The 21,643-nt window shown below is 41.6% G+C and overlaps 1 protein-coding gene across 4 annotated transcripts in view; it reads right to left on the bottom strand.

Annotated features, from left to right (window-relative positions):
* Positions 1-16,004, bottom strand: part of SPAG17 (sperm associated antigen 17) — a 163,016-nt gene extending 147,012 nt beyond the window's left edge. For all 4 annotated transcript variants that reach the window (XR_016021765.1, XM_088799522.1, XM_088799521.1 and 1 more), the window contains exon 1: positions 15,697-16,004. Coding sequence is in view for 3 of the 4 variants with exons in the window: in XM_088799522.1 (XP_088655648.1) it covers positions 15,697-15,783 (87 nt within the window). In the remaining variant the exon portion in view is untranslated. The remainder of the gene's footprint in view (positions 1-15,696) is intronic.
* Between the last annotated feature and the right edge of the window lie 5,639 nt (positions 16,005-21,643).

Below are 21,643 nucleotides of genomic sequence, written 5' to 3' on the forward strand. Positions count from 1 at the left end.
CATGGTGCAGCAGTGAGCTCTGCAGAGAGATGATTGCGTGACTGCTCATGCTGCGTCAGGTGTGGCCCAGCCCTAAGCACTGTCCTTCAAAATGGGCTCTAAGAAGAGCAGGTGACGAGACAAGAATAGAGAGGCCACTGTGGGAGGAGGGGGGCCAACCCACTCCAAGGCTCTCCTTTCCTCCTGACCATCTCGGGGGTCTGCCTCCCCTCTCAGGATCGGAGCGATGGGGCCATTGCCATGGGAGGTCCCCAAGCACCCCTTGCCCAAAGGTGACAAGGCTCCCTTATATATTGGTGGCCCTTTGGAGATCCACAGGTCATTGTGGCACAGTGACTAAGCGGCTGGGCTCAGGAGACAGACCGCCCGGATTTGAATCTCAACGCACCAGCTGTGTGTCCTTGGGCAAGTTACTTAACTTCTCTGTGCCTCATGTATAAATGAGGATAACGACAGTACCTACATCTTGGCATTGTTTGAAGACTGAATGAGAAACCTACAGAAAGCCTTTCTGAGCACAGCACCTAGCAAAAGTCATAGTCATCGGAATGGATATTATTTGGGGGTGGGGGCTCTGTTTTTGTTAGTCATTAGAACAAACATGGTTATTCTACACATGCTGTGTCATGTGTGGAGAGTTTCTGGGTGAACCAAGAAAAAAAAATCAAAGCACATATCAACCAGTTGCATCATGAAAAAGCAAATGTTCATTCGAACGACAGTTAATTCATAAAACAATTTTCCCTTTGATGACCATGACCTTGTTAACTGATATGTTTCTAAAATATTTCAGGTCATTGGAAGAGAGGGCGAAAATCATGAACATAGGAAATTTAAAATTCTACAGGTGTGTAATCTTCAGAGCTGGGGGAGAGAATGTGAGAATGTGGCCAGAAGGAGCTTTAAGTCATTTTGCACCTGGTACACGTGTATCAGAGACATCCGCCCGTCACTGACTGTGGAAAAGACACCAATTAGAGTGAAATCAGAGGTACAGAGGCTGTCAGGAGATGAAGAGCTCCAAGGAAGCCACGCCGGGGACTGGGCACCAGACCGATTTTCATGAGAGATGGGGACCCGCTTCCTTGGCTCAAAAGTAGAACAATGTGGACCAGATGCCTGGTCTTTGCATTGCAAATATCAATCTAACTAATTGTATGGCTCCAAATCTAAAATACAGATGTCAGGCAAGGCTACTTCTTCAAAACGAAAACCAAGTGAATGACATTTATTTTTGATAGCGAGCCTTAGTGCACCCCTCTTTCCAGATAAGATGGGCTCCCTGGCCTGTTGCTATATTCTGGCCCCCCTGGGACCCTCTAGAGGCCTTTTCAGAATCTACCATCCCCGTCTTCTGGGTAGAATAAAATTTACCCGTATCACCTCCTATTCAGCTCAGGGCCTTAATAGTTGCCTGTGGTAACTGGATAAATATATATACCTCAAGGCTTTAGTGAAGCAAAAAAAAAAAAAAAAAAAGAAAAAAAAAACAACTTTTAAAAGTATTTTTTTCTCTCTCCAAGTTATATGCGAAAGGAATCCCAGTGAATCCTGGACCAACTCAAAGGGATGGCCTGGTAACGGGGTATTTCAGGCAGGAGGCTGGGCCAGTGGAAAAGGCTCCCCTAGAATCATACCACCTAAACAACTTCCTGCTTTGCCCGTGTACCTGGCATATGGTAGCATTCAATGTTTCTTAAACTTAGCAGCCAAAACCACACACTAAGGAGAATTTTTATACATGCTTAGTATGGGAACGCCAACAAAGTATGTGGCATTTCATCAGCTACCCTCAGTACTTAGGAAGGAACCAGGTATCTGAATGACTGAGCATTTGAATTAAAGAAAGGATGTATCCCTTTGGAGCTCAGACTATATGACTCCGTGTCTTGTACTCACTGATGAGAACTCAGTAGTCTCGAAGCATCTTGACTGTGCATGCACACACTACCTGGCTGGTCTCCTTTGTCTTCATCAACATGACATGTGATTGCTAATTAACATTATTGACGTTCTGGTGAAAAGCTGCAGTGCTCGGAATTGGTATCAAATTCTGCGTCCGTAGTTTTTTAGCCAAATGACCTTGGATCTATCTTTGTGACTCAGTTTTCTCATTTATAAGAATGATCTAATAATACAACCTTCGAACAATTGTTGCAAGGCTCTAGTGAACAACTATATCTAGAGTCATTTTGTAAATGGAAAGTGCCATGCGAAGATAAAATATTAATACGTGCAAAGGAAATACTCCAATTTCCCTTAGAAAGCTCTGCAACATGGGTTAAGAGAGGCGATTACTTCTGTAATTCTGCAGTTGGATAAGTCCCGAGAATATTCTTTGGACAGTTCGGCCTCTGAGGTTAGGCTGTTTGATTGTTTTTCTTTCATTTTTCAGGGTCCTTGGCCCATCCCACCAATCTAGCACATAAGCCTAATTCGGTTTTGCTCCACGCATCAGAGAGTTTTAAGACAGCTATTAAAACACCACATGGAAAAGCTTTGCAGGGAATTCTACTCCACAGAGAAACCACAGAAACCACGACGCACCTTAACTATCTCCCCACCCCCACAAGTTGGCTAACATTACGGCTGCATTCTGTTAGTACAATCCAACCAGTTTTATTGCTTGGAGCAAAATCTGAGGTCCAAATGAACTTCAGAACATAAAAAGTCAGGCAAACCTCAAAAGGAAACAAGCTTCTTTGGGTTTTCAAACAAATATTACATATCAGAGGCATTCTTGTAACAGAGGAGAGCCGGCAGAGCCGAGAGGAGTCCTGCTAATTGCTCCACAGAAGTAAAACTGGAATCGGGGACTCATCCAGAAGAAAGAAGGGCTCTTTTCATCATCAGGTACTAAAGTCTGCAACCTTTCATCAACTCCTTCCTCTGACAGGAGACCCTCTTGTGCCTTTTTCGAGTCCCTTCCGTGCCGAGTTACTACCTTCCATGTTAAAATTAAGATGTATTTTCAAGATGCAATATTATCTCATCAGTAGTTACCCTATTGCAGCCCTTTTGTTTTCCTTCTTTTCTACCTTCCTTTGTCTGATTTAAATGTCATTTATCCACTATGAATGGTGGTGTAGTCCATGAATTTGTACAGCTTTGGCACTACTAGCTACGCAGAGGAAATGCAATAACCAACCAATACTCTTTCTAATGAACCATCCATCCCCAGAGCTGCTGCCTGGTTCATTACATTTCATGGACAACTCCTCTTCCTGCAATTGATGCAACCGTCCTCACTTATCATTTGTTTACCACAAGGCCACTGATAGAGTTTAATTTCTACATCCGTCTTGAGGGCAGAATACCCGAGGATCCTTCCAATTTCCCCAAATTCAATAAAATGTCCAAGAAATGCCAATATTTTGATACCCAAATGACTATCTCTAATACCTGGCAGCAGGACAAAAATTCTTTGTCTCATCTGTTCTAAATTTTAGGCCTAAAACTATAGTCTCCAAACGGGGAGGTGGGAAAGAACGGGCACCCAGGAATGATCCTGGGGCAGGGTCAGGCCCTCTGGATACTCGAGTTTGTATCCTGGTCGTAGGGAATGGTGGGACCTATTCGAACACTCCCTGGGGGTGTCGCAGAAAACCTGAGAATGCACCTAGAGCAAGAAGTGTGGTCAGGGGATCTGTGCCCTGTCTCATTTCAATAACAAAAAAAGGGTGGGGGGAGCATTTTAACTCAACAAGCATTTATTACATTACTGTGATTAAATGTCTATGCTGTACCAAATGGTAACGGATACACAAAAATGACTAAAGGAGTTTGGAAGTGAGCAAACAATGCTTATATTTCAAAATAAGTTCCTTAAGGACCTTTTCCTGTGCAGGCGACTTATTAACATTAGTCCCTCTGACCAGCCCATCAAGGGACTTAGGACACGATGCTCTCCAGACCTGGTTCTGTACAGTAATCCCAACTTTTTCAGCTGTCCAGGGCCCAGGAGTTGTTCCAGGAAGGGAAGAGGTAGATAAGACCCCCAATCGACAAGTAAAGGGTAAACCATATTGATCAAAAGTAATCAGTCCTGGGGGGGGCGGGGCATGCAGATGTGTGCGTGGGTGTCTGAGGCCGTTCCTGAGATCTTTTCCCTACAATGCTTGTCATTTTCTTCAGATTTTCTTTCAACTGTCCCTGTTTTAGGGAAGGGTTTCTTAGGAGGCAGAGAGAAGGTGAGGTGGAGGAGAAGGGAAGGTGTCACTGCGGCGAGGGGAGGAGTGGTGTATGTCGTCAAAAGCCATTAGAAGGCTCCCAGTGACCTTAGCAAGAGCAGTTCCATTGGAGTGAAACTGCCTCCTGCTCCTTCTTTCTTTCCTGCAATCTTATGCACCCTCATAACTCACGTATCTCCTTTACAGTGTGAACCTCGGTTAAGGACCATGTGACAAAATATTCCCAGTTAATGATTACGATAAATTTTAAGCCCTCGATCTGGTTATGGTGATTAATTTTCTCCAATTACACAGGTACACGGAGCCTATTTATTGGTTACATCAGGGCAGTAATTCATTATAATTATTCTTCTCCGATGGATTCCCTAATATAGCCCTTACAATAGCTCTTTCAACGGTCTAATGAAAAGCGCACTGGATTGAGTATAGAAAACCTGATTAGTCTTGATTCCAAACACATGGTCTTGGAAAAACACTCAAGTACTCAGAACCTAGACCGTAGCAAAATAATACTTAGAGCAGAGAGTCATTCATTCATTCCACCAGTACTTACTGAGGAGTTACTATGTGCCAAACATGAAAACGGGCACTAGGAATAGAACGCGTGGGCATAAGGCATAGTCACTGTCCTTAAAACAGCACCAGCCTGGGGAAGGAACTACACAGATAAGGGTGAAAACAGACTAGAGGTAAAAGTATTTCATAGCCACAAAGCACAGGGAACAGTATCCATTTCTATGATTGTGTTGTTCACCCTAATGTATTCGCTAAGGGTTAATGTTTACTGTTTGGGTACCTATGTTATATGTGCTATGCTAGACATGGAAGACGTCAAGCTGAATGAGATAGGAGCAATTCAAGGAAATGAACTCAATCTGCATATCTCAACGTGGACAGACTTTCAAAACATAATGCTGAATGAAAAAAAGACAAATTGCAGAATGGATAAGTATAATCATGGAAGCATTTGTGTAAATTTTAGAAATCATACAGTAAACAAGCCTATGTATTATTCACGGCTGTAGATAAGAGGTACAGAGATAGGCTGAGAGGATATGCACAAAATTCATGACAGTTTTGCTTCTGGAAACGAAGGGAGAGGAACGAATGGAACGGGGTGGGCGTATGGACAAAGAGTTCTTCAAATATTTTTAAAAAATAAAATCAGCCGTGGGCAGGTTCTCATGCTGGCACAAATGTGCTTGTTATACTGTCCTTTGTGTCTTTCTGCATTTAAAAGAGTACTGGAAAGCAGTCTCTGCTCTCCAAAGACCCGCGGTCTAGCAGGGGAGACAGACGTACAAACGGTCCTAACGTCAGGTGACAGGCACTTTCCTTGGCCGCGTCTCTCCCTGTGTCTTAGGCAGAGACTCATGGCAGATGGCACTTCAATAACAGTGGAAGGAATCCTGTGTCTGTGTCTCCTGCTCGTCCCCTTCTATCCACACAGTGGCCTCACTGCCACCTCGGAAGAGCAAGGTTTTCTTGCTTAGGTTTTGTCCCCTTTTCACATTTTCATCCCCAAACCCCTTCACCAATCTCCGGAACTTGCTCCTTTTCTCGGGCTGAGGAAGGGATGCTGATCCCTTCTCCTTTGTACTGGAGCAAAGGACCCACTTTTCTTCGACCTCTTTTACAATTGTGTCCCTTCAGCTCTCCCATCTTTCCCTCTCCAGTTTTCAACCCCTTCCCTCCCCTTTCCTCTCTATCCTATTCACACGTACACAGATTATCTTCCCTGAATCCCAGTCTCCCCACTAACCGTTTCTCTCCCCTGGATGAAGGCAGAAGGCTATTGGTTAGAAGGCTATTGGTGTTAGAAATTAAGGGAAGTGAAAAAGAAGGAACCAAAATAGAAAGGTAGAAGCAACTGGAATCACTGACCAATTTGACATTAGAAGAGAAGGTTCAAGGATGATTTCCAACTTCAATGAACAAGGCAGTACCAGTTCTGAACATGAGTTTGAAGAACATGTGGACCATCCACATGGAAGCACGTAGAAGAGCATTGATAATTGTTATTAGTATAACTATTTCTATCAGCCTAGTGTCCCGCATTCTTTCATACACTTTGATTTTCATACCACTCCAATAAATACAGTAATACCACTAACTAGTAGCACTAATCACTAAGAGCGCCCTCCTCCTTAGCAAGTGCCTACCATTTCTCCATTCAGCAAGGCTATTTATTTGAGCCCCTCTATTCTATCTGCCAGGGGCTGGCCATATGTCACGATAAAGCCCTGTCCTCCGGGAGCTTACATTCACTTGGAGGGGAATAGGCCATAATGAGATAAATGTAACGCAGAAGTCAGGAGCTGACTCAAGGTCAGAGGCTACGGGTTATGTGTAGTTGAAGCAGGTGGCCAGGGAAGGCGGTATCTGAACAGAATTCTAAGGGAAGGGAGGAAGTGACCACCTTGGGACAGGTCATTCTGGGCAGAGGGCACAGCAAGAGCAAAGACTCTAAGTTGCCAGTGTGCTTTCTGATGGATTTGAAGACGGACAAAAAGGCCAGCGTGGTCACAGAGGACGGACCGGGAGGGTGAGTCGCTGGAACTATAAGACGAAGGCCCAGTGGTTGGCAGACGCCGCCACACAGGGTCGTAAAAGACCTAGAGACCTACAGGCCACGAGAGAGCCTTTGGATTTGACTCCAAGTCTTGTGCATTCAAAGAACCACTCTGGCTGCTGTGTGGTGACAAGACTCTAGGGCAGCAAGAGTGGAAGAGAGGCCAAGTTCCGAAGCTCTTGAGCGACTCATAGCTCAGGTAAGAGAGGGTGGTGGCCCGCGTTAGGGTGTGGCAGGAAGGTGGTGCCAAGAGCATGGATTGGATATCCTTTCAAAGGCAGAACCAGCAGGATTTACTAACAGTCGATCATGGGGTGCAGAAAAAAAGGAACAAGACAATGAATGCATCGATGTAGGCCCTAGTGACTCGCTGGGTGAGTGGTGACACCACGCAAGGGGAAGCGGAAGGGTTGGTGGAGAGCAGGGTGAAGGGAGAAAAAGGACTTTGGGTTTGGAGGTGTGAAGTCTGAGACACGATGTGTTAGATGTCATCACATCCTCTCAACAATCTTTTTAGTATCTACAAGGGTATGACTGCTGGCCCTGTTCTATGGATGTAAAACGAAGGCTTTGAGATGGTCTTCAGTTTAAGTTCTGATGACCAGTGGGGTCATGACGGATTCTGGAGCTCATGAAGAGAAAATAGGCTAGGAGGCCAAGATAGTGAAATGTAGTCAGGGAATATAACCCAGCAGAAGGCAACCCATGGGCTTGTCACTACTAGGTAGGTGCAGTGGCTTTGAGGGAGAGAATTAAAAATGTGAACCTTTTGCTACCTTTCAGGGATTTGCAGAGCTATAGTAGGTAACACTGAAATGGTCGGACCATGGGTCCAAGTAGGATAGCATTAAAGATAAGAATCACTGAGTAGTTCAGGAAGGAGAAATGTCAGCGAGGGCCAGAATGGTGTGAGTTGAGCTCTTCTTGGGAAGTTAAGGGCAGGGTTTTAATGAGGAGTTAGATGGCATTCAGGCCAGGAAACTGTGTGGGTATAGTCAGTACACCCCAGGTATAGCCTGGGGGTACCACAGAGACCATTCGACTGAAGTGAAGGGAGATAAAGATGGATGAGCAGAAAAAGGCCAAGTTAGGCGGGGCCATGAAAGCCAGGCAGAACATCCTGGATTTTGTCCTTGGGTAAATGGGGGCCGATGATGGCTTCTACAGCTAGCACTGAAACATGGTCAGCATTCACCATTTCTTAGCTAACATTTTCCTCAGATGTTGCCAAACTTACATTGGCAACGCTTGCATTTTACTTATATTTAATATTTTTCATTTGCAATAAAAATGATCACATATAACATCTAGGTAGATATTTTGACATGCTAATTCCCTTTGGTTCCAGGCTCACTCAAATAATACACTTTTGTCCAAAAAGAGAAAGTATAATGTGAGGTTATGAAAAGTCCATTTCCCTCTTAACACTCTTCCTAGCAAGTTTGCTGTTTTCATTGGCTTTTATTAAAACAACCTTTGTGTGAACTGGCAATTTGTTTTGTAAATATCAATGAAAGCATATTTCAGAAAATATAGTAATAAAAACCAACTCAATTTCAGAAATATGCTTGCTGCCAGACATCAGTCTTCAGCTCGTATTATAAGTATTTCCAGTAAGTCTTAAATACACATTAACATGAGAAATAGCTTACTGTTTAAGATCAAAAAAGCTGAAAAATCCTTCACTGCCTCTCAAAGATTGTTCAAGGGTTCTGTCCAATAAAATGTATTTCCCTTTTTGATAAACTGCATTTATAATGGTTTAAGCACTTCAATTCAAATGAACATTTTCCCCCTAAAAACCTACTTAGACTCAGTTTATCACCATCCTAGTATCTATATACTGTATACCCTTATTTAAGAGGTTTGGGATATTAACATTTTAGCAATACCCGTCTTGACCTCTTACCCAGTTTCCAAACCTTTATAAGAATTATAAGTTTCGTTCAAGAACTCCAGGGAAACTCTTTGACTGTTTTGCAAGTGTGTACAATTCAGCTACTGTCACTAAGTTATGAATGTTTAATAACAGAAAAACATTATCCTCGACTGAAGCATAAGAAGAAGGAGAGACTGCTAACTATGTTAAAGAACTTTCCCTCGAATGCCTCCGGTTGGCAGATGAACCACCTCTGAGAAGGGAAATGGTGTCTGCGTAGTTCTGTTCAGGGCTCTGTCACAGTCAGCCAATGTGTCAGTCCCTTCATCTCCTCTCGTAAACCTCCCCTCGGTCTAAGTAGCTGTCCTGGTTTCCACAATATAGCTTTCTTCATACGTCAGTCAGTGAATTCATTTCATATATAGTTTCAGTGTGCTGCCACATGCCTGCCTAGAAGCATGCTTGCGGGTATGGAGCAGATACAAGGCGTCGAAGTGATTTTGCTGTGAAGTAGCTCATATTATACGGCTGCCCTACAAAACATGAAATGATAGCATGCAATTCAAGGCATTCTGCCACCAAGTACGAGGCTGCAAGATGAATGTGAGGGGAGATACATGAGGGTTAGGAGAGTTAGGAAAGCTCCCTGTAAGACATGGGTTAGGAGCCCCCACCCCCCAAAAATGGGTGTGACGAGGAGAGGGAAGGTGGAAGTTCATTTCAAGCAGGGAGACTAACGAGTGAAAGAGCAGGATGGGGGGATGAAAGTCATTTACTAAAGGGTTATTAGATGCCAGGTGCTAGAGAAATAGTTATGAAATGAAATAAATATCATTTCATCTTTACAGCAAGCCTGTGAGCTGGATATTATTATCTGTCCCTGACAAAAGGAGACCACAGCTCAGACAAGATAAGAAAGTTCCTCTAGGTCATATTTCAGAATCGTAAGTCGGCCCGGTCCCAGAACTGGACTTTCTCTAGCAACTCATTGCCTTCTCCGTGTGTCTACACCGCGGCGAGGAGACTGTTAGCATGTAGCGATTCAATTGGATGGCACGATGGGGCCGAGTTAAAGGGGGCTGAAGAAGCCAGGATGATTCGATTTGGAGATGACAGACGGTCACTGGCAGTTTTGGAGCTGGGTGTGAACCTGGTGTGAAGCAGTGTTTAGGAAAAGATAAATTGGTAATAGGTTTGATACACAGGAATAGGTGATTCTATAGTAAGTAGTGGTAAGGGGCGCTTGCAAAACTTCGGGGATCAAATGATGCAGGCCTGGGCTAGAATGAAGGCATGGGAATGGAGAAGAGAAAACGTTAAAGGGAAAATCAAGGGGCACTCGAGGCAGACTGAATCGTAAGGCTAATGGTCAACAAAGAAGCTTCAGCAACTGTGACAATTATAGTGCCATCGGCAGAATCTAGAAAGTTGAGAGACAGAGGTGGTGTAAGACTTTGTTGAGCCAAGGTTTGGCAGGCACGGCCAGAAAATGAAGTGTACTTCCAGGGAGCAGAAGAGGTCATTTTCCTGAACTGTTTTTGGAGAGAAGAAAATAATTTTTTCCTAATCAAGACACCCCAATAGTTCTGTTTTTCTACTTAAATGATCTCAGGCAGAAGCCAGAGAGTCGAGTATAAAAAGAAAATGCTATCGTCTGTCTCTCGTCTAAACATTATTTATGAAAGAGGATGAGAGATAAAGGATGGAGTCTCATTTCAGGTAAAACAAGCATAGTTTCCATATTTATTTACCAGTTTTAAGTAACACTTTGCTCTCAAATTTAAGTACTAATCAAACGTTTCAACAGACATTCCTTAAATAACTTGTTCTACTCTAATAATCCTTACCTCACAACAGTGTTTTGGGGTTTGACATACGATGAAATACATAAAATTTTGTTTTGAATTGTAAGGCTTATATAAAATGCTATGATCATCATATCATAACTTAATAGTTCTGTTAAGAAGGAAGGAAGAACTAGTGAAAAAACCTATAGTCTGGTCCCTTGTGTACTATATCACCACATGTTTTTGGACCAGACCTTAAATGCTTGGATCCTCAGGTTTATAAAAGGGGTGGGTGAGCCCAGAGACCCTGGGAATCTCCACCCCCGAGTGAGTGCTGCAAAGGACAGCGTGCCATGTATAGTATCAATCTGCCTCTGATGCAAATGTTACTACGTATTTGAAAAAGAGGAAACAGACATTGAGAATGAAAATATAGAAATTGGAAGCGAGACCTCATGAGTTTCAGTAAGGACCTCAATACATTATAGCAGCTTTTTACAATATTTAAAATTATGTGGATATTTATATTAAAGAAGAATTGAAGGCTTAACCAAGAAATAAATAGTATCCAGTCCCTTAAATTGGGGATTAGGGACCTGAAATCGTCATTACAAAATGAAATTAGTGAATTGGAATAGTGAAGCTGGTGGGGTTAAGAGGTGTGTGGTCACCACGAACTTTTTTTTTTTTTTTTTTTTTTTTAGTGTTTTCTGTGGTGGGTCACAGTAAGCAAATGGCATAATTGCTATGCAATAGTTGGTCTCACAAGTTATGGCTGCCATTTTGCTATGCATAAAAAAACAAGTGAAAAGAAATAACCATCCTCAGATAATGTGAAAATATGAAAGCATTTAACAATTAAAATTATCAAAACCTCACACCAAATTCCACCTGTGTTATAGCGAAATCAATCTAAATAAACTTTTGGAGAACCCTGGAATTCTGAAGACGACTTTTGGGAGCAAAAGTCCGTAATATCTTAAAGACGAAAAAAAAAGAAGGATTTGTATCTGGCTTCTGAATATTCTCTATGCTGATATCATGCTGTCACTTAACACAGAAAACACTGTGAGGTTACCCTTCCCTGGACTCCACCCTCCGTGTTGACACAAAAGCTCTGACCATAACACAAAATCCCAATTGAAATATATATAGCGCAGTCATTTTGAAGGCATGTGACATCATACCTAGAGATAAGCCTTGAACAATATATAAGCTCCTAGAGGGAATAGCTATGCTGTTTAAACAATTCTGAAAAAAAAAAATGTTTTAAGTGATCATGAACAAAGCTTCTACTAATCTCCCCTTTCCCAGCATCACCTGCTATATACAGACTTGGAAGAAATGGAAAAATCACAACTGATTACAAAACCTCTTAGACCAGAGTGACGTCAGCAAGATGGCAGACGAGAAAGCTCCAGTCCCCGTGTCCCCTATGAAACATTAAAAACACAGCAAGAGCCTGACTAAAATAACTTTACAGGAGTTTTGAAACCAGCCAAAGACCTAAGGCAACCAAGTGAATACTCAATCACAAAAAAGCCACATTCACTACCATCGGAAAATTTGTGCCCCTTTTCCTCTCCTTTGTCCCATTCAGTGGACCGTCTTTTCAACAACTGGTGCTGGGAAAACTGGATACTCACATGCAAAACTAAGGTTGAACCCTTACTTCACACCATTTACAAAAATTAACTCAAAATGTACCAAAGATGTACTGTAAATGTAAGGTATAAGACTGCAAAACTCTTAGAATAAAACACAGGGGAAAAGCTTCGTGACAGTGGGTTTGGCAAAGATTTCTTGGGTAGGACAAATACACAGGCAACAAAAGGAAAATTAGATAAGTTAAACTTAATTCAAATTAAAAAATTTTTACATCAAAGGACATCGCCAATGGAGTGAAAAGGGAACCAACCCATGGAATAGAAAATATTTGCAAATCCTACCAGAGTGACAGCACAATGGCAGACGAGGGAGCTCCAGACCCTCTGTTCTCCACAGAAACGTCAGAAAAACACAATGGCCAAGAGTTGAAAGCAACCCAAGTGTCCAGCGATGGATGATGAACGAATAAATAAAAGGCGGTCCATACATAAAATGGAATATTATACAGCCTTAAAAACAAAAAATCCTAGTACATACTACTATGAACACATGTATGAATACATACGTGAATAAACCTTCAGGGCATTATGCTGTGTGAAATAAGCCAGTTACAAGACGACGAATACTGTATGATTCCACTTCTGTGAGGTACCCAGAGGAATCAAATTCATACACAGAAAGTAGAATGGTGATTGACAGGGGCTGGGGAGGGAGGTACGGGGCATTATTTAATGGGTACAGTTTCACTCGGGGTAAATGAAAGAATTCCGGAGACGGACGGTGATGATGGTTGTACAACAATGTAAATGTACTTAATGTCACTGAACGGTACGCTTAAAAATGGCTAAAATGGTATTCTATAATATTATGTAAATTTTACCACAGTAAAATAATCTTAGGCCCAAATGTCTCCAGAGAGCACTTTCTGTCACTGAGTGCTTAGGCTGACACCTCTTCCTCTCACTGTGGCCAACAGAGGCTGCTCTGAAAATTGCATGAAAAGATTTTAATTTCCATGTTAACAAACAAGCATCTTTAATCTCCTTATGCTGCTGGAGATGATGTCACATAGGTAATCTTATGTACCTAAATATCTTCTTCTTATGTAATTGGAGGTGTGATATTTCACATATATTAATAAGCTAACGGTTTTAATACATGGATAGCCAAGTTAGTCACTGACCATTTGATTGACAGAATTAATTTAGGAGCCGTGTGCACCCAGAAGCTGTCTAACCTACATGTTTCTCTCTTTCCATTTAAATGTGCCAGATTTATTTAAGGCACATATGGGTCTCCCTACCTGAAATAATCATTCCCTTCGTTCTACCTGCTCAAATTCTACCCATTCCTTAAGGCCCAGCTAAAGGAACTATTTTATAGAGCATTTCCTGACTCTCCCAGCCCACATTCCTCTTCCTAACCGCTAGTCTCTATCTAGTCAGTTAGTGCTCAGTAAAAGACTGCCTTGTCTTATCTGCTATCATTTGATGTTTCAGAATCAACTAAAATGTACTAAAACGTTGACAATTATTCCAGCCTGAACAGACAGACCGAAATAGTGATACAAGGGAAATTCACTAAAACAAACCTGTGAACTTGTTTGTTCTCTTTCAAGTCTAGTACAGCTCTGTGTGAACATGAGTTTAAAACTATTGTTGACGTGGATTAATCAATGAATTCTAAAAACAGGCTTATGGGAGACTGGGAGGTGGATCTCCCTCTCTCCCACCCCTCCCCTACATACACCACGGACACACACACACACACACACACACACACACACACACACACAGAGTCATCACACATACTGGAGCACAAATTTGCACATGAGAAGCAACTGCATGGAAAGAAACTCTCTGGGAACTGAAGCAACAACATTCTATGTGCAAAGCAATTTGCTAAGCCCCATGAATAAGGAATTCATACATCTCCAGACATTTTTAACCCAAATTCAGTCTATTACATTGGTGGTTAGGGCATGCCTCCGGGCCCTGGACTGCTAGGTGAACCTGGGAATTTTCCTCTTGGATCAGACATGAAACCAAAATGAGAAAATAATATGAGAGGAGGTGGAGGGCAGTTGTCTACCTCTTGTGATAAAAAAACAAACAAACAAAAAAAAACATGTCTTCCAACAAACTGAAGAAGTTCACTCTTTGTAGTTGAAACTACTATTACTTCGAGTTCAAATTCTTTCTGTTCATATATAAGATTTATTGAAATTATATTGTTTGAGTAGGAGCAAGAAAGCTGAATATTATTTCAGGTTTGCAAGTCTTAAGGAAAAATAGGGCCTTTCGGTTTTCCATTCAACTAGGAAAATTATAGCTTCATACTTGCAACACTAAAGCTAGTGCAGTGTCAGCACCTCCATCAAACTCTGTTGTTCAGCAGTTTATAACTCAAGTAGAAATGTTCACTCCCAGCCCACACTTGGCCGACACAAACTCGAGAAAATGGAGAGAAATGACTTTGGCTAGTGCTGACTTATAAAAGCAAGAAAGAGGGTGCCTTTACAGAGCATTTTGGAAAACATCTTTGAGAAGTTGAGACTAGAACAGGGAATTACTGCATTGCCACCCTTCAGCATCCGCATTATCTTAACTATTTTTATACAATTCTTCCTCAGGTAGAATTCCGTATCAGGCAGAATTACAGTTCAGAGAGAAACACAATTATAGTGGGAAATAAGGACAGGGAGGTAGAAATTTTTCATGAGGGCATCAGAAGTCTTTAGCTATATTTTTCCTTTAAGTACGAACTCTCTAGTGCACTGTACACACACACATACACACACACACACACACACACAATTTAAAAAAAACATTGTTTTTCCTAGTTCTTAAATTATGTGAGAATGGCAGGCTGGAATCACCTCTGTCCTTCCTAATGTTATCTTGGTCTTAGAAGCACCTTAATGTTGGAGGGTATTTCCAGTGGCAGGTGACAAGAGCTATTGGACTGCCCAGCTCACTGGAGGTGGGTGGGCGCGACATGAAGTCACGTGGCAGGTGCTTATGGATTGCCTGGTGCCTCTGTGGCATTGTATGGATGAGTCTAGCAGCGCACCCGTCATGACTCTGATCTCCTAGAGTACCTTCAAACTATATCACGTCTGTGATATTGTGGCATCCGGACACTACATAAGAAAGGCATCCCTCCCATCTGCAGAAGGCACACTTATATTAAATACGTTATCATCTTAGGTCTGCTTTCACCCCGCATTCATTGAAACCTTACTGTGGGCCAGACACCAGGTGATTCGATAGGATTTCTGTCCTTCAGGAGATGTCAGGAGGAAGTGGGCAAGTTCATAAAGACAACTCCAGGACAATTGTGGAGTGACATCTGAGCGACTTCCCTGAAAAAGATCGGACACGCCAGAGCGATACCTCTTCTTTTCCCCACCAGGCACCTTACAACTTTGAAATCGCACGGACTCCCCGGGCGTCCCCTTTCTTTTTTCCTTAAAGCTCACTCTGTAAAGCACACCCTGCAGATGGGATGCTGGGTCGTTTTTCCAGCGGAATGACCCGACCTGGGACGGGGGCAGTTTTCGGCGTGGGGAGCGGTTGCGTCTGGAAGGGAGAGCTTGCTGCGTTCCCAGGCGAGTCTGGCCGGCGTCGGCAGAGAGGGCTTACGGGGCTCCGAGCTCACCTGATTGAAGAGTGCAGCGATGAGTGACGGTTCCCATATCTTGGAACTGGTGTTCGCCGTCCCGCCTTTCTCTTTCTTGGGTGCCATGCAAAGGACTGGGGCAGCGCTGGCCTCTAAATTGGGCGCAGGCCCAGACAAAGCGTCCCCGCTGCCATGGGAACTGAAGCCACGCCCAGTTCCTGACCGAATTCCGCTCCCCACCCCCAAACCTCTTTTCAATCCTCAGGTCAACCGCCTCCGTCGCCATAGCAACCGAGTTTCCCAGCGCGCAGCAACTCGGGGGCGGGCCTCCCTGTCCCGTTGGTTGAATCAGGGCTTTGCAGCAGGACTGTGCATGTGGAGGAGGGGACGAGGCGGGCCTCGAGCTGGTCACGTTACTTGATTCACTTGGACCCCTTCTTATAGCTTTTCTCATTAGAGGCCTTGTCTACAAACCCAAAACTCCTGCAACCTCGTCCACGAGTTCTCCACCAACATTTCTTCCTTCCTGGGTAATGGAGTATGGAGAACTCATCCCTCTGGAGACAACGGCCCATGACATCGTCTCATCCACTCACACCTGCCCCAAATGCTTCCTACCTGAAGCCACATTTATCTCCCGACACAGGTCCAATCGTCCTCCACAAGAGCCTTCATATAGCTGTGGAGGGGGTTCCCTGCCTAATCAGATCCAGCTCTTGTAAACCGTACTGTACTAGTAAGTAGAGTCATTCTTTTTCCCTTTTTCCCATCTGGCCCTCGCCAGTATCTAAAATAGCCTGGTTAGAAGAGACCCCAAAATCGCAATGGTCGTAATAATAATAACACTAGTAACAGCAGCACTTGTTTCTTGAGCACTGGTTACATCTCGTACACAGTTATTTCTTAAACATTCTGAAACAACCTTCTTCCAAGTCCCCCAGAGTATGACCAAGGGCACCAGGATTAGGCTGCAGAATTATCTGAATCCCAAATCCAGTGTGCTTCACCTCTACACTACTACCTACCACAGTTTCAGACCTGCCAAGATGAGAGATGCCCCTTTGGGGACAAGACAAACTTCTATGTACTTTTTACTGAAATGAGGACAGCCAGGGGCAGAGCTCAACCCAGAGTGTTTTGTTCTCTTTAGTCCACGTCAATGGCAGTGGTTACCTGTTCCCCTAGCCCCGTGCTTTAATTATCCCAATGGGCCAGGGGTGGCTGTGATGATGCAGGCGACCGAATCCTAACATCACTGGACACAACCTGCCAGGTCAGCTTCCACAGGGGGGAGGTGTTCTGACCCCTTTTATTGCTTTGTCTGAGGAAGAAACTGTATATGGTGGGGACAGTGATATACAGTCACTACTTCATTTGGGCGGCGGGTTTAAAGATGATGCTTCTTTTCAAGTCTTGTTGATAATTCAGACCAATGAAGGGAAAGGTTCTCTTCCTGCCCTAATTCTTCAATGCAGTTTTTAAAACAAGAAAACATAATTTCTAGAAACAGTCTTTTTTACAAGAAATTTGCAACAAAAGTCAACTTTTCACTTCTTGTACTATGTATGCTTTATATTCTGGGAGGGAATAGATCCTTGCATCCTCGTCCATAGATCACATCTCAAAGCCCTCTCTTCTTGTCATGAGAATGAAATATCTGATGCATGGTGATGCCAGAGGGACCATACCAGAAAGAGGTTTTCTTGAGTGTCTCCATAGCAACCACCTAGACTCAGCACCCTAGAATTTTCTCCAAGATTTTGTTCTTCTCTAAAATGCTCTTTATAAGATGAAAATAGTCTTTGGATATGGCTTCAACTTAAAGATTAATATCTTTACAAAAAAATATCTAAGCAATCATTGATTACATCATTCTGAATTTTGATCATATATGTTCTCATAGGTTTAAAACTGTTTGGGGAAAAAAACCCCACAGTTTTATTAGAAAAGCAGTAAAAAATTTGTTGGCTTTCCAGTTATGTTTTATAAAAAATTTAAATGTTTATGTATGTCATGTTACTTTGTTCTTGAATGTGAATGTACATTTCAAAATAAGCATATTATGTACAGTCAGTTTAGCCAAATCACTAGCAGGTGATTAATAAAATGGGTTGGAGATAAAAAAGAGAAAAAATAGACTAAGGAGAAAAAAGTAAAATTGTTATTTTAAATTGCAGAGAAAGTGCCCTCTAGTCATGTCTTAGAATGACAGTGGTCCAACCCCAATTTTGGTAGCCATAAAATGTTCGTGACATTCATTGTGGCAAAAACTAAGTGTTCATTAAATATTTCCTTTTCTTTCCTCCTGCTATGAGAGTCAGACATTTTTCAGCCTGCCTCATCCATAGATGTGAACATGTGACTGAGTTCTAGCCAATGGGACGGGAGCAGAATGCTATATCCCCATATCCAAGCCCGGCCCACAAAAGCATCTCCCACACACTGTTCATGCTGTTCTCCGATCCTCCCAGATATTGGGGTGACACTGACAGCCTTGAATCTATGAATGATTGCTGTGACACGGTGGACCCTTTCCCATGAGTTTCATCCTGCTTTCTGTTCCAAAGGCATTTGCTCGGGAATGTTAAGTGGATAAGAAATAAACTTCTATTTTCTTAAGCTGCTGAAATACTGGGGTTTGTTATAGCAGCTAGAGTTACCCTAAATACTGCAAAATTTTTGATTATTTTAATTTGAGGATTAGCTGAATAAATCTGAGAAAACAAGCTTGTTACTTTCAAGTAGGCAGAACTCAATGCTGGGTACTGTGAGAGGAATACAGATCTAACCCCAGCTATTGAGCCTTTTGGGACACTGTATCCAGTATGAGCCAACTGATGGCACCCGTTACTGGGCCTGCTTAGACAGCACATTCTTTCACTTCTTTATTAAGTAAATGAATCTCTACTCTAAAGGTGTGCTTTGTATATTAAATACCATAAACTAGTCTGCTTATGTCACATACACTAATGAAAATTTCTGCCCATTTTTCAGAAAATGAACCAACAAGGTCCATCACCTAGACATCTGTATACACAAATTATAATTTAGCAAATGATATCAAGGAATAGAACATTTTAAAAGCCAAAAATAAAGATTCCAGGATGGAAGAAAATGTTTCCAGGATAATCTTTTATAGTTTCCTTTATAAAATCCTACCAGAATAAATTCCAGTATAGAAGGTTTTCAAAAATTGATTTAGAGAACTTAAAATAAAGGTTTTATTACAGAATTTTTTTTTGCATAGTTTTGGCCTTTTTCATTATTCTAGGGAAAGTGGTACTCCTGATAATTTATGATACAAAATGGGAAGACATTATACAGTAACCAAATTTATAGGGGGTTTCATCATCGAATTGGTCTGTTTAATTTCAGAAAAATAGGTGTGAATGACAATGTTCATAGTTTAAGAAGCTAGAGCCACTCAGCTAGAAAGGGACCCTGCCTAGAAAAAAAAAAAAGGCATTACCATCTGTCATACATTTATTTTTTTTGGTATAATAAATTGTTTCCCTCACTAAATATAAGTTGAAACTTTATAAGCATATACTTTACTACATAAATTTTCCCATATGTCAGTGGCTAAACAAAACTATACTATTTGGAGAATTTTCTTTCACATTGGCAGGCTTGCTCCTGGTTTGTTCGATTTAGTTTTTCCAGTATGATTTTGCATTTAATATTGTTTAGCTCAGCATGGATTGTCTACTTTTAGGGATGTGCTGTTTTTGTAGGATACTATGATTACTGAGTCTGTGATTTTTTTCAAGCTTATACTTTGATCTTACAGTGTTCAGCGAACACTTATTCAGGTGTGATATCTGAGGCATTGTTTCTCATACCTGAAAGGGTCTAACCAGCTCTTGATGCATCCAGATCTCTACTGTTGTTAGGTCACAGCAGGAGGTAGGGACTGATTCACTTCTAGGCCACGATTTCAGGTATTCAAAGTACATTCAGATGCAGCAATCTGCTTGCCTTCGGCTAAGAGGGCCTCACAGATGTCTCCTGATATCTCAGACTGGCATCCTACCTCTCAGAACACCTTTCACTATGAGTTTGTATTATTTACCAGCACGATCTCTGTGCTTCCAAACCTTCAACATAGAACGTTATTACGCACTGTCCTTGAGTTTTTATTGTGTGTGATGCAGAGGGCTTGATCTCTTTCAGCTACAACGTCCAAGACATATGGAGAATATTACACCTGCATTCTATGGTCAGCATTAGCTCCCTACTCAGTTGTGAGTGCAATTTAAAGTGTTGACTTTAATCTTTAAAGCCCCTCATTGTTTAGAATCCAGTTACTCCAGATATCACATCGCTCCCTATGCATCATCGTGGCAATTAAAATCAGCTGCAGGACTTGCGTTCATAATCCCACGTGAATTGTGGGGAGCCTGGGAGTATATCACTTTCTAAAGAAGAACTTCCCTAAGAATCCTCTGTTTCTGTCGATGATAAAAGCAATAGTCGGAGTTTATAGTTTTGGCCTTGAATGTCCTGTCATATGCCTGTAGGTCTCTGGAACCATTATTAAGTGCTGCTGATTTAATTTTTATGTTATTTTATGTTACTTGTGGCCAAGAATTGAGAATACCAAATCCACTTTTTAATGAATCAGAAAAATAACAGTTGTATATTTTAAAAATAGAAAAAGCTAAAATTCATCTGTTTCATATTTGTTAGTGTGGGAGCTTTGACTCTAGTATTCTCTCACTCAAGTTTTTCTTTGAATCTAATTTTAAATGTCTTCAGTGAAGGGATTTGCCGTAAATCCTTTGGGGACTATTTCAAAATCCGTAACTCATGGTAAGTCATTTCTCTAAATGCTTAGCTAAATGTTTGATTTTTTAATGTTTTATCAGATGTCTGTTACTTATAAAATTGTGCTATGTTAAATAATAGCTTTCTTTTTATTGTGTACAAGGTTCAAAAGCTATGGCTGAGGTGAACCTACACCAAAGCCTATTATCCCAGACCATGAAGCAATCTTCTGGGGAGAAGATGATTGGTAACGGGGTTTTGAGGAACTGGTAGCCTTACACATAATGGTTTAGACTACGAGTGGTGTCTGCTACGCTTCTTACTCCTCCTCCCCCAACTCCACTCTTTCTCGTTCCCAGCCTGACCCTCTCTGACCATCAACATTTCTGTAAAAAATGCAGGGCACCTCTCGCAAGGTGTCTGAATGACTTCCAAGGAAGCTTGTTTCTGACTATGATCTTGTAAATATCAAATACAACTATGAATAGTTACCTTTTTCTATCTTATATGTGCCAATCCATGTTTCCATGACTTAAATTTACTTTTGCTGGCTTTCTATTTTTATGTAATATTCTGGTGTTAAATGAACCCATATCAAGACCATCTGTAGGATTCTGTTCCATACTGTTCCATTTTGTGGAAAGGGGTATCATTCAGCAGCACTAATCTGCTTCACTTCCTCTTATATTTCAAACCCATAATTTGTTTATCAATATCAACAAGAGGATATAACATTTGTAAATATTTATGTACCCAAATAGGAACACCTAAATATATAAAGCAAATATTAACAGACAAAAAGAGAGAAATTGATAGCCATACAATAATTGTAGGGGACTTTAATACCCCACTTACATCAATGGATAGATCATCTAGACAGAAAACCAACAAGGAAACAGTGGACTTAAATGACACATCAGATCAGATAGCTTGATATTTCCAGAACATTTCACCCCAAATCAGCAGAATACATATTCTTTTCAAGTGCACATACAACATTTTCCACGATAAACCACATGTTAGGTCACAAAACAAGCTAAATTTAAGAAAACTGAAATCATATCAAGCATTTTTTCTGACCACAACAGTATAAAACTAGAAATCAATTATAAGAAGAAAACTGGAAAATACACAAATATGTGGAGACTAAACAGTGTGCTATTAAACAAACAATGGGTCAACAAAGAAATCAAAGAAGAGATTAAAAAAAATGAAAATG

Source organism: Rhinolophus sinicus, chromosome 7 (assembly GCF_057876585.1).
Source record: "Rhinolophus sinicus isolate RSI-liver-muscle chromosome 7, RSI-T2T, whole genome shotgun sequence".
In the NCBI taxonomy this organism is placed as follows: domain Eukaryota; kingdom Metazoa; phylum Chordata; class Mammalia; order Chiroptera; family Rhinolophidae; genus Rhinolophus; species Rhinolophus sinicus.